Source organism: Athene noctua, chromosome 2 (genome assembly GCF_965140245.1).
Source record: "Athene noctua chromosome 2, bAthNoc1.hap1.1, whole genome shotgun sequence".
NCBI lineage: Eukaryota > Metazoa > Chordata > Aves > Strigiformes > Strigidae > Athene > Athene noctua.
Window position 1 is genome coordinate 9,574,358 of NC_134038.1, and position 13,921 is coordinate 9,588,278.

The 13,921-nt window shown below is 38.9% G+C and overlaps 1 protein-coding gene across 1 annotated transcript in view; it reads right to left on the minus strand.

Annotated features, from left to right (window-relative positions):
• The window catches only part of TG (thyroglobulin), a 160,686-nt gene that overhangs the window by 124,550 nt on the left and 22,215 nt on the right, over positions 1–13,921 (minus strand). The window contains exons 16-20 of the mRNA XM_074897572.1: positions 12,637–12,837; positions 7,561–7,770; positions 5,186–5,340; positions 4,545–4,701; positions 175–399 (exon numbers count right to left, since the gene is read on the minus strand). Coding sequence (XP_074753673.1) covers positions 175–399; positions 4,545–4,701; positions 5,186–5,340; positions 7,561–7,770; positions 12,637–12,837 — 948 coding nt within the window. The remainder of the gene's footprint in view (positions 1–174; positions 400–4,544; positions 4,702–5,185; positions 5,341–7,560; positions 7,771–12,636; positions 12,838–13,921) is intronic.

Here is a 13,921-nt window from a genome sequence, read left to right on the forward strand (position 1 = left end):
CTGAACAGTAATCAAAGCATTAATTCCCATCTCTCCTCAGATTTATCATTCATGTTGGTGCTTCAGGCCTTTCACATATTAACCATAAACACAAGTTCCCTGATGATTTTCTGACTTTAGCTTTACACTGATTCCTAATCACATCAAATAAGGGAAATCTAAGCAGAGACATACCACATCCTTGTGAATTTGGGATTGCTCTCCCAGGAGATGAAGTTCTTCGAAACCCTCTTCTACATCCTAGCTGCACACTCAGAGACAGGTCGAACTCTTCATCCCGGCGAAAATCAATGAAAGAATCTGCTAGGAACTGCTTGGAGTCCAAATGCAGCAGAAAACCACCACCCTTAACCTCTTTTATAAATGCTCCAATGAGATTTTCTCCAACAATTGCATTTTCTAAATGGGGAAAAAATACAACAAAATAACATGAAAGAGATTTCCAATATGGGAATGGACGAAACTGATGAATTTTAAGTTGAAACCATAGACAGATACAGAAATAGAAGCATGTTAACAAACAGCAGACAAGAATGAATCTGTAGTGTCTATCAGATTAAAGGTCTAATCTCAATATATGTAGAGGGTGCTAAAGAAAAAGCAAAAGAACACAACAAAAAAAATGGTATATTCAAAATCTAGAGCATCAAGGAACAAAACTTGATTTCTGAGTTACAAAAATTCAGCAGACAAAAAACAGGATTATCTGACATTCACATTTAATTTATTCCTATTTCTGTCAATGAGTGTAATTTGTCTATTTTTCAGCATTTTATTGGCTTATTTTCGAAGGCCAGCATCTGTAACAATATAACAATCACCTTCCATGACACTATTGATATCCAATGTACCCACCTATGCAACAGAAACTCTTGACAATTGCTGAAGCTGGTATTTAAAGCTGGAAAACAGTGAGTATCTTTCCTACTCTGTATATTCTTAGTTACTCAGATAGCTTCCCTTTCGATGACTTGTGCAAGGACAATTTTCAGTGCTAGATCAAGAGAAAATTTCCCAGTTTGACTGGACCAGAAGTACTACAAGATCAGCATTCTCAGAAAATTTTATTTGCTATCACATTCTGTTTATCTCTGCAGGGTTTATGACATTGAATGAAATGTTGGACATGGTTTACTGGTCCAAATTTGCAAAACAAGGGCCTTCTGTAGCTACAGGTGATGGGCAGCCCAGTGACCCAGCAAATGGGAAGCCCTGCACGCTATGTACTTGGAGTTCTGCAACTATACCAACGACTTTAGACATTGAATTTTCATGGGGAGGATGCTATATATATAAAGAGAGTGTGAGGAATGTTGCAAACCACACACTGTACTAAGATTATTATCTTGTGACTGAGGTGTCCAAGGCAAATAGTTGAGCGTACCATTGCCTTCTCACATAACAAGTTTCCCAACTTTACACTATAGCCCACGAATGGCTTTTCACTTGTGCAAGGAGAGAATTTCACAGTCAGGTACGAGGCTTCAGTGACGCAGCACTGCCCTCCTGCCCATGCTGAACAGACTACAGATGTACAATGCTTTTTCTGAAAAATCATCTTAGACCTTTAATAAAAAGCGCAGGTGTCCTCTCTTCCTGAATGTTGGTCTGTAGCTGACTGCTGTCATGTAGATGTTGCTCCCCCCCTTGCAGAGGTGGGACATGAGATTTTTACAGTTATGGACTAAAGTGTGCAGACCTCACATTAAAGCTGATAGCTGCTTGTATTCTTAATGCTCTGTTTCCTCCAGCTTTGAGCAGTGTATCCTGCTGCTGCACTGACACATACTAACATCAACAAAATATCAGTTTTGTTTAGCCCCAGACCAAAATTATACTTAGCACTCTACAAAATAATTGGAGATCACCACATAACCAACAACACTTTGCAAATTTTTTGGCAGAAATTGTTTCATAACTAAAAGAAGGAATAAGTAGCTTAGCCTTTATTCAAGCAAATATCCTTCTGAATCTAGTGACTAGCTGTAGAAGAATTTAAAATAACCTTGAAATGACAGCTGAAGGTCATCCACATGTAGAAAAGAAGCAATCAATCAAACAAGGAAGAACCCACTTAGGTCTGTTGAATGTCCTTTAGTCTAAAATATTTCACTGTGCTGAAAAGTTCTTAGCACCATCACTAAATGTGACCGTCCCCCTGTGACCACATGTATCCATGCATATGTAATATCCTTTACATTCAGATTATATAAACACTATATATATAACTGTAGTATACATGCTCATGCATTGCAAGTAGACATCCTGGAATATCTCAACAGAGAACAGTTCAGTGCCTGGCAGACACACCAGCCACAGACTCACTGATTACACCTTGCATGAACAGCCTTTGTTCTGCCCTTTCAGCATGGCTGGCCAGATTCAGGCCACACTTCCCTCCTGACATGGAACCTAGCTTCTGGTCTAAAATGTGCTTCCTGGGACCTTCAGCATGTTCTAAAGCATGGCAGATACAATAGCACTTCCCTGGTTTTCTTCCAGTTTTGCTGCACAATTTTGGCAATTCAAGTTAATATGCATCTCATACATTGTTAGATTTACTGGAAGTTCTTATTATACTAAGGATTTCTCCAGGGCTTGGTATATCTTTAGGGACTTAGACTTCTCAGGGGACAATACTTTTTTTTCACATAAAGAAATATCCTGCCATTTGTTGCATCTTGTGTTGTGCAGTGGGAAGAAATCTGATTTAAGGTTTGCTTCTGTTGAATGAAACACTAGTTTCAACAGGAAAGGGAATATATCACTACCTAGAGTTTATATTGGTCAAATGAGAAAGTGAGAGAAAAGGGAAAGAAAAGTAAGTAAATTTGTTCTTTAATTTTTTTTAAGGAAAATACAGAGCATAAAGATGCAGCTGAAAATGTTGATTGTATAGGGCCAGGATTGATTTTCTCCAGTCTCACTGATGAAGACTGTTTACTATATGTTCGTCCACCAAAAGGTCATTTCTATAGTCCATTATATTTTTGCTTATTGAACAGAAAAAAAGAATTGCTGCAAGTGTTCCTCAATATTTTAGAGCTGAGGTCTAAGCTACAAAGGCAAATGGCATAAGATCCTTCAGGAAAGGATTTGCCCAGCTTTGGAATTTAGTACATGAAAATATCTGCAAGAACAGAAAAAAAAAAACCAACAGCATTCATGAGTAATTTAGATTTGAGGATCTCCATTGGGAACTTATGCACGCTGTCCTTCTGTAGCAATTTTTTTCTCAGCTACTTCACAGGAGAAAACAAAAAGCAAGACTTCTCATTTAACTGTAAAAAAGTTAGGAGAAGAACAAAGCTATTTTAATAATGTAGATGATTTTCAAATCAGTGAGCCAATTTGCTCACTTTGTGTAAATACACCAAGAAGCACCTCAAACAGAAGGACCCAAGCTGCTTTAGAAGGTAATGGATGTTGATGGTGCCAAGCATATACAGAGAGCAAGTTCTGCTCTACCTCTTCTGAAACCATAGAGCCATCCCCTGAAAAGCAATCTTAGTACTATGGGGAAATTACAATGTGGAGAGAGTCAAAAAAGTAACACCCTCAAAGTGGAACACTTTCAAAAGTAAAGTTTGGTATAAAACACTTTGATCTATATTCTGCAAACTTTTTGAATATTCATGTTTCCCTTATAATTTGGAGTGACTGAATGGATGTAAACATCAACAGAGTGTAAAGCCAGGAACCACACGACCACTGCAGCTGCTGATTGAGTCTCAAAGGCTTTTGAATTCAGTTCTGATCAGGTAAAAACTGCTGTGGGGCACACGTCTCTAAGTCCCAAATGGAGGGAAGGACACATGCAGGCAGAACTATTTATATTTAGTGCTGGGAACTCGATTGCAAAGCAGTAAATCTGGAGAAAAGGTGGCACAGAGGGCATTTAAACTCAGGCTATGTCTTTTACATCTTTTATTTTGAAGGGAAACACTGAGTGCTTTGAAAGAAGTTCCTTACACTATTCCTAACTTGCTCGGAAACAGCAGCAAAGATCTGCCAGGCAGTGGTCTCTGCATAATTGCTCTAGGGTGTCTGAGGGTCATCATTTTTAGTGGCAAAGGTAATGTAATAAATAGAAAAAGAAAGGGAAAAAAAAAAAAAACCAGACTGGAAGAAATTAGTTATATTTTTGGCAATGTGTGAAGTGTGTTTGTCTGTGTCCAGCCCAATAAGTTACAAAATGTCCTCCACTACTGAGGACCTGCCCAATGGAAATTAACATCTGGGCAGTTCAGCTCATGCCTGATAAAGTAATTTTCAATATCTCAGTTAAGGAAGCTGGGAGAGCCAGTCCTATCTGAAAGAAACATTCAAATATAGCTCCTTTCCACTGTGCAGTCACAGCCTGAAAAGAGAAATATATCAACACCAACAGCACAAAACACAACTCCTGTGTTATAAAGACAGACTATTTCAGTGAATATTTATAATGCCTTGCTAGTGCCTCCTAAGAGGAGACACAGGGAAGCAGAACAATTAAAAGCAAAGCAGGTTTAATTCACAAAAATATCAGAGGAAAAAAACCTTACCAATATCATGCAAGTCAGGGAGAGAAGCTGCCGGGATGTTTTCCAGTTGGGTCCTCCATGTGACGTTCACCCCCATACGGTCCACAGTCAGGCATTCAACATAGACAGTGGAATCATCACAGACAGAAATCGAGCCAGTATTTCCAAATGCATTTACCTCAAATTCAAAATTAAATGAAAGCATGATTAGTCAACCTGAGAACCTTCTAGTTATTGCCTTTCCCTAGTCATTTGCACTCTGCTATGCTCAAAAGCAACATTTTCAAAAGGGCCTGTAAAAACAGAGTAGGAAAAGACAATTTCAGCAGGTCATTTACTCACTCTAAGAACAGTCAAAATGTTCTATCAAAATTATTTTTAATAAATATTGGACTGATGTGATATGACTTCTATGGCTACAATTAAGCTGATCTGCCAGTGTGGGGTCAGTGAGACTAAACAACCTATTTTCCCAGCCATCCATATGAGAGTGCTGACAGTCCTGATGGATTTCATGGCATGTTCTGCTGTTCCACCTCTCTCTAACAGGTAAAGTTCTACTTTTTGTCTCACTTTTTTTTTTTTTTTTAATTTAATACAAAAACTCTCAATCAAACAAAAAATAACCCCACCACAAACAGAGAATGAGGAATTGAAATTACCTGGAGGTGACATAAACCACGAGCCTTCAACTCATCTAGAATAAATATCTGGAATGCCTGAAGTAATCCAGAGTAGTCCGAACTACAGGTCTTCTCAGGAGGCAGTAGTAGTTGAAAGTGTGCTTGAGCTTGGACTGTCTGAAATAATTGGAGCTCTAAAAATTAAGTAAAAAAGGGCATTTAGTAGACTCACTAATGTAGAAACTGACTTTCAAAGCTATTTTGAGAAAAAACAACACTGATCTGGCATTTTTATCTTCCATCAATATCACCTCCCCGTCTCTAGGTGAAAACAGTAGAGTTGTCAGTAGTAAATAATGAGCAGCAAAGTGTATGCTTGGTGTATATATATAGGTGTTGTGGATTAGGGAAAAATCCAAGTGATATAGTTATATAATAATAAAGACATATTTTACACTGAAGCACTAACTCACAGAAGGCTAAGGAACAATCTGGATCATTAATGATGATTTTCTTTTAAGCCTCAGTGGATAGGAATTTCCAGAGAACTAGATGGAAGCTGACATTATGCTGATACTTAGAAAAGAAACAGGAGACAGAAATTATTGACCTGTCCACCTCTGCTTCTCATAGACACAATCACAAAAAGACTTCTGTTAAAAAAGGAATTAAATGGTTAAAGCTATTTAACCAATTAACTAAAGCTATTTAACTAATTAATACTAATTCACATGGGCCTTCAGAAAACTAGCTTGTCAAATTAACTGGGAATCAAGTTTTAGGAGAGAATAAATCTGACTGCATAATAATAGTGTCGATATGGACATCTATAAGGGCCTTCCAAATTTTGACAGCAAACCAGTGACACAAATCACACAAATCAATGAGAAATCTGTGAGCTCATCAGTCACAAATGAAAATCTATTTAGCCAGTTTTTAGCCAGGAAAAAAAAAAAAAAAAAAAAAAGGTGAAAACTTCTTTCTCTCCATTGGAGTTACGCTGATCCCAGGCTTCACGGATAGTTTGTTGTCTCAGATTCAGCAGAGCAGTCATGCTGTCATGCCACCCCCTCATTTACCTTCCCTACAAACCCTTGCTGCACTGCAAACAAGTGTCTCTGCTGGAGCACAATTCCCCATTCCTCGTCCTAGAATGAGCCTGGAGAGCTTCCAAGGAGAATGGTGGGAGGGACCAGAAGACACAAAAGCTTGCTTCTTCCTACAAGGCACAAAGCCCTCTATCTGTTTAGTTTATCAGAGAGTACTTAAGGGTTGACTTAACCACAATCTCTAAGTGTACACAGAAAGAACAGGAAATAAGATTTTTAAGAGTGTGGGTAATTATCCTTTGGAACAAATTACTATGTGTTGTGGTGAATTCTCCATTATCATGAAGTTCTTTCAATCAGTTTCTGATGTGTTGGGAATTTTTTTTCTCTCCTTAAAACCATGCTCTGTTTCAAACACAAATTACTCGTGGAAGTCCTTAGCTTGCATTAAACAGCGGCTTGTATCAGATTGCCACACACGCCCTCCTGTCCTTCAACTTACGAACAAATTCAACTGCCATCAGGCAAATGTGAAAGTTACTTCATAACATGCTATAAAGACATAAAACATGATTAGAGACAGAATAAAATCTCAGTCTGAAATTGAAAGTTAAAAAATGTCTAGATTTGGAATAGAAAACCTGGGGTACAACTGGAAATGTGTCAATACAGGGGTTTCCTAAATGGGTTTAACCCATTCTGAAGTGTAGCTGCCAACCTGGCAGCAAGATCTGCATTTCTCAAAGTTCAGCACTGCTACAAATTGCCCTTTTGATCAGAAAGTATCTCTATTTGAAATAATTAATATCCAATTACATAAGCTCTGAATAGACAACCAATTCTTCCAAGATTTGGAGGGCCATTTTTTTCTTGAAAGAAAAATGGTTTGAAAAATACCACAGGTCAGCCAACAAAGACAAAAATAATCCTAAAGAACAGACTGCTGCGAAAAGATGCAGAAGTAACAGTGACTTGATTATGCAAATAAACAGTCAAGTTCTGCCAAATTCAAACATCTGGCGCTCATCTGTTCTTCCAGGACTAAGAAGTTCCATCAGAAGCACTTCACGGTGCCAGCATCTTTTAACTAACAAAGAAAAATCTGCATATAGATTGAATAACTATTTATAGCTATATTATTACAGAAAAGCAGGACTGTTTCCAGCATAGAAGCCAGCCAAGAGACAGCGATGAAGATGGCAGAAGACAGGACTAATCTACTACATCTTAATTTAGCATCTCCCATATAACCGTTGTTTGCAATCGTAGTCATTCACACGGTAGCTTCATGATGAAAGCGGGGTTTTTTGTACATCTATTTACATTGTTCTGTGCCCTCCCCAACGCGTGGCAGTTTGGACATACTCTGGCAGGCCTGGTAGAGCGGGACAGCCGAGACCCATCGACGCTGTTGCACATCACACTGAAACGAGTCACTGGAAGAGGCCCTGTGGAAGCCCTGGCGACACACCAGCCAGCACTGCTGAATGCTTGAATTTTGCTCAGAAACGTTTTCACAAAATACGGCTCCATTGAGAATAGATGAGGCACCGAATGGCAGAACACAGTGCGGACCTTTAGGAACATGAGAAGGGGGATATATTAGTGGCAAACCATGAAGCACTTCTAGTAAAAAGTCCACAAAACATTTGTATCAACAGAGAAAACCTAGACAGCATCCTGTGCATTTCCCACTCATCTCAACTTGGATCTGGTCTGATATCAGCATGGTTCACTTTACTAAAGCTTATGAAAAGACACATATTGACTTTGATGGGTAATGAACTGAGTCCAGAAACCTATGTGCATGGTTTCTAAGAACAGATAAGTTTAAACCAGTCAGGAATAAATCTAAGCAGGAAATGAGAAGGAGGTTTCTAACCATCAGCAGAACAAACCTTTACAAAAGCTATCCAGTGGAAACAGGCCGGGCCAAAAAAGAGAAAAGTAATCTCAATTCCCTTTAGAGCAAAATTTTAAAACTCTAAGATCAGGAGCTCATGACTATAGTTTCTTCAACAGCACCAGGATGTTTCTGGTGACCCAGCAGGTCCTTACCAGTAGTGTACAGTTTTGGAGTTGGAGCACAAAGTTTACTCTGTCAACTCACTCTGCATCAATACCAACATTTCTATCCTGCTAGTCCACTGTAACAGGCTATATATTACAGGCCAGCTACAACAAGAATTAATTTCTACTAATCAGTACAAACTAACTGCTGCACTCAATATTAGCCAAATCCCAACCTAATTACTGAATATATCTAGTAATAATTAAACACTTCTGAGTTCTAGGGCTACAAAACATAGTAGGAAAAAAACAACTTCCTCAGTTAGAAGTAAATATAAAGGAAAAGATGTTCTTGTACAATTCACTTGCTTGGTATGTGCATATAGATAATTTTCCAAATAGCAAGGCTCAGATCAGTCCAAACTTCCCTATCACTGGAGGAAGGCAAACATTGTGTATGGTTCAAGAATGAGCAGCCTCTCCCTCCCCTTCTGATGGAGATACGAAGATTAATTCCTTAATTTAGCAGCCACTTCAGTTAAAGCTTAAAACATTGCAGGATGAATCTGGGATCCAGTGTGCACAGTACATCTTTGTTTTCCAACCCTGAGCATTTCAATGCCAAAATAAAACTTTCATATCTGTCTCTCTGAATTGCCAAATGCATTTTTTTCACAAGTCTCCTTTATAGCATCTTTTCTGCAATAACTCTGTAAATGGGGCCACTACATTCCTTCTCTTCGCTCATTGACTCTGTATCCAGTCTCTTTTTCAGTAAAGGCAGAAACCTGGCATCCTGGCTTAACAAACTTTTAATAAACCCTCTGAGGTTTTAGAACCAAAAGATATCACTGTAAAAGTGATACTAATACTTATCCTGACCAACGTAAATTACATCCACCATTATGTGTAAATTACATTAATAACTCTTTATACAAAGTATATAAAAATCATTCTGTGGTCTCTTTATTGCTCTAACACATTTCTATATCCAGCAAGTCAAATCCAGTCCCAGCTGTATGCTGCTACAGCCTCTTGCAATGAGAGTTGATGTGTGAACTAGGGAAATAACCAGCCCCCAAAACATAAGTAACGGATGGTTTCCTGGTGTGGCTCACAGGTTTCAGTTCACGATCAGTAATTTGCTCATTTATCCCTCTACAGATATCATCTCATTAACTATCATTATCAAGTCTGCACCATTTTGTCATTCTTCTACTTCTGCCCCAATTTCTCAGTCCTGTGGGAGTGAAACAGAATCCAGCTGAATATTGACACTTCTGTCATAGATGTTTCTAAAGATTTCCATAAGGAAAACACTGTCTCCAGGACCACCTTCTCCTCTATCTCTACTCAGAGCTGTGGAAAGTGGGCATGAGGATGAAGGATGCATGATGATTACTAGGATACTTGGCATCATCTCTCTGGTGCATGTCAACTAGAAAAAGTTGGATTTTACCTCTGATGGAAATGATTAAGCTAATGAAAACCTCATTGCATGCACTGGGCACTGGTGAAGTTACTACTTGCTGTTTACAGCTGTCTAATGTTGGAAAAGTTTATCAAACTTCCCACCACAACAGCTTCTTTCGCTGGTAGACAAGATCTCCAAAATACTGAGATAGTACTCATTTCCCTTTTTCCTGAACAATTATTAGTAATTCCCAGGACTAGAGGTATGAGGCTGGATAGACTGAGGGGAAAAATAACTTTTGTTTCTTTATTCTTGCACAATAACTAAGTTGTTTAGCATGAAAACTTTCCACTGCTATTTCAAAATCCAGGAAAATCATTAAAGATTTTTTCAATGGTATTTCTATGAAGAAAATAACAAATAGTTTTCAGTAAAGCCAGGTTTCCACTATACTTTCAAAGCAGTACTCTCAGTTCAGTCTTTTTAAAAATAAAGGTCATTAATCATTCAGTTACTGTTTCCTTTAGGAAAAGTACAGCATTACAGGATGACAAGAAACATCAGACATGCATACAAAATTTAAAATCATCTTAAAAGTATATCTCGGGGTACACCTACAACCTCCTAAGAACATATTCCATAAATTCCCTTAGAATTTAGGGGGACATCTAGAAAATGAGCTTTCATGGAGAGAAGGAGATATCAAGGACTTAACGTTTACAACTAGTTCTGATTTTTCTCTGGCCTACTAGAAACATTGCCACTTTTCCCTGTTCACCTTCAGAGTCTATGGGTACATCAATCCATGTGTTCGAGTGCTGCGTGTTGCTCTGAGTTCCTCCAGCTGGTCCAAACAAAATAAATATCACACAGCCCCATGTCCCACAGAGATATTAGCCCATAACGTGAAAGCAGGGTGGCAGCAGCACAGTACTTGTTAGACAGGTCAGCTTTGCTTCTCTGAAGAGCTAAAAACCTGTACTGAACTGCTATGCTCACATGCCTACATGAACCTAGTTCTGGAGCTTATCTCTTCAGAGATCCATTGGGCATCTCCACACAACACCACAATGCATGGGGCAGATACAACCCTGGGGTCTCCTTGTGGCATCTCATAAAATCCCATTTGCATAGCTCTATATTGGTGCAAGAGAGATCAAAGAAAATTATGTTGGTTGTGATTCCCAAGTTGGCTAAAAAGCTGTTTAATATCTTCATAAGCCATCTGGATGATGGGATCAAGTGTACCCTGATAAATTATGCTGAGGATACCAAAGCGAGTGGGGAAGCAGACACTCCAGAAGGGAGAGTCACCCTGCAGGAAGACCTGGATAGGCTGGAAGAGTTGATAACAAGAACCTTATGAAGGTCAGCAAGGACAAGTGTAAGGTCTTGCACCTGGGAAAACGTAATCCAGGAGTGTAGTATATGCTGGGATCTACCTGGCTGGGGAGCAGCTCTGTGGAAAGGGACCTGGGGGTCCTGAGCACACCAAGCTCAACATGAGTGAACAGGGTGCTGCTGTGGCAAAGAAAGCCAATGGGATGCTGGGTTACATCAACAAGGGCATCAGCAGCAGAGATAAAGAAGTCATTACTCAGTGCTTGTCAGGCCACACCTGGAATACTGTCTTCAGTTTTGGTCCCTGCTATACAAAAAAATGTGGGCAGGCTGGAGAGGGTCCAGAGGAGGGCCACAAAGATGATCAAGGGACTGGGAAGCCTGACATGCGAGGAAAGGCTGAGAGGATTGGGTTCGTTCAGGTTTGAGAAGAGAAAGCTTAGGGGAGACCTTATCACCATGTTCCAGTATTTAAAGGGTGGCTGCAAAGAAGATGGAGACTCCCTGTTTAGGAGTCACACAGGAAAGATGAGGGGTAATGGGTACAAGTTACTCGTGCGGAGACTCCAATTGGACACAAGAGGAAAATTTTTTACTATGAGAATAATCAGCCACTGGAATAATCTCTCCAGAGAAATGGTAGATTCCCCGATGTTGGACACTTTTAAGATTCATCTGGACAGGGTGCTGGGCCATCTTGTCTAGACCGTGCTTTTGCCAAGACGGGTTGGACCAGATGATCTCTGAAGTCTCTTCCAACCTGATATTCTGTGATTCTGTCATCACATTGATTAAAATGCCTTACAGCTCATGGGGCTGACACAACCAGGTGTTTGATCGGTGAGCATGTGTTGCTCTTTATATAGCAGGATCACAGAAGGAAATCGAAGTAATTTCTTATCATGTGGTCTCATTTTCCTAAATCTACCAACAGTTCTCATTTCAAAAAAACCCCAAAGAACTATGGAAACAGTAGTGTCCTGAAGGCAGGTTGAAGGTTTTCCTTTTACATCTCTAGTTTCAACTAATTATTACACTTTGGAGCATAACCTCGTAGAAAGTTTAATTTGTTTTGCTTCACTTCAGTGATAGGAAAATGTATAAAGGCCATTGCATATTAAATTTATCCAAAAGTCTCCCGTTTGGACATCTCACTGGAAACCATGAGTGAATTCTAGTGCTTCACAGTTCTGATCATGCAGGAAATACTCTGTGAATATGTAGTGTTTTGGCACATCCTTTTCACAACTCTGGTCAGAAGCCAAAAGTAGGAATGGCAGAAGTATACATTTTTCAAATTTTATTTTAGTCAGTTAAATGGTTTTTAATCCCAGAGCCAGCTCAGACTGGAACAGGTTCAAGTTTGCAGCAAGCTGTTCAGTTTGACTTTGTAGTTAAGTTTTATAGCTCAACTGCTTTGATTTAACCAATTTTATGAATAAGGGAAAAGTCAAAGATCCATTGACAAAGCACTTGAAAAAAAGTGGACATCATGCCCAGGTAGGTCTAAACTCCGCTATATAACACAAAGATAAGCATACTACTTGAGGAAAAGTCTCTATAATGGTCTGTACAAAGAATATTAAATGCAACTAAATACTGGGAAAAGTTAGGATCTGGGTCAAGTTCCAGACCTGGATTTGCTCAGAAGCAATGCGCCTCAAGCAGGAACTCACGTGCACATGAAGGTCTTCCTCTGCTTACGCGTGTCCCTGGCACCTCTTCTCCATTCTCAAAGACACACCAGCAGCTCTCTTGATCCTGGCTGCACTGAACAGGTGAGAAGGTCCCATTGTCACCTTCACACTGTGGGATGTAGCCTTTGCCGGTTTCTCGTAAACCAGTTTTAGATTTCAGTATATTACAGAAACTAGGACCTTTAAAGAGAGAAATTCAATGTAAGATACAGAACAGAAGACAACAAACTGTCCTAAAGACTTCAACAGCAGTGCTTTCAGCCTGTTTTATTAGAAGGAAGAATAGTGATCATGAAACTATAAATAATTCAAATCATTATCAAAACAGGAAATTTTCCTTCCGTTAGGAAAACCACATTTTTTCTAAAGATTAAAGGGTAAGTTATATGGGTTTGCACCAGTAAAATAGTTGAAAAAATACTGATATTTATTTTGCATTTACATCTTTTTTTTTTGCTATAAATTTAATGGTGTATCATTTATATTTTAAATTTTAAAAATAAATCAAATTCATCTTTTTAGTAAGAATTTTTGATCAAGATAATTTAAAATTTAATAATATGACCATTTACATTTCAAAATAGTCAAAATGTCCCAGTTTTATACCTTGAAAACAGGAAAAAAAAAAAAAAAATCATGAAACAGCAAAATTTATGGCTTCCCACAAACAAACAAAACAGGGACAGGAGCGTGCAGAACTACCCCATGACAAGAAGATCCAAAAAGTTCAATCCAAACTGGAGGCAAAGTTTGTCCTTACTAATTTTGTTCATGTGCAATTTTCAGAGTAAGCTTGTAAACCTGTGTAATGAACCATTACACAACCAATTCCTCAGTGAATATGAATTTACTTATCCCTTATCAGGCCTGTTGCACATCCTCATGGACTTCTGTTACTAGCCCATATATAAGAAAAATAAAGCAGACTTGCTGGGTCAGATGAAAGTACTATCTAACTATCCTCTCCTGAGTAATTATCTACTCTGTTACAGGTGGGAGAAGATTTGCCTGAAACCAGCAGATGATTCTCCCAAATTTTCTACAGGAGATTGTAAGCAGAAAAATCACTAGCTGAAGAAACAAGAGGAGCAGAGACAGTCCACAGGCTCCAACAGGGTGTCTTAATTCCTACAAGCAGGGATTCTTCAACTTTTTGAATCTACGATCTCCTCTGAGGCTTCAACAGCTCTCTGTCTTTATTTGAAGACAATAAAAGAGTATTATAGATCTAATTGCACTCCATGGAGTGATGGTGGGCCATGTA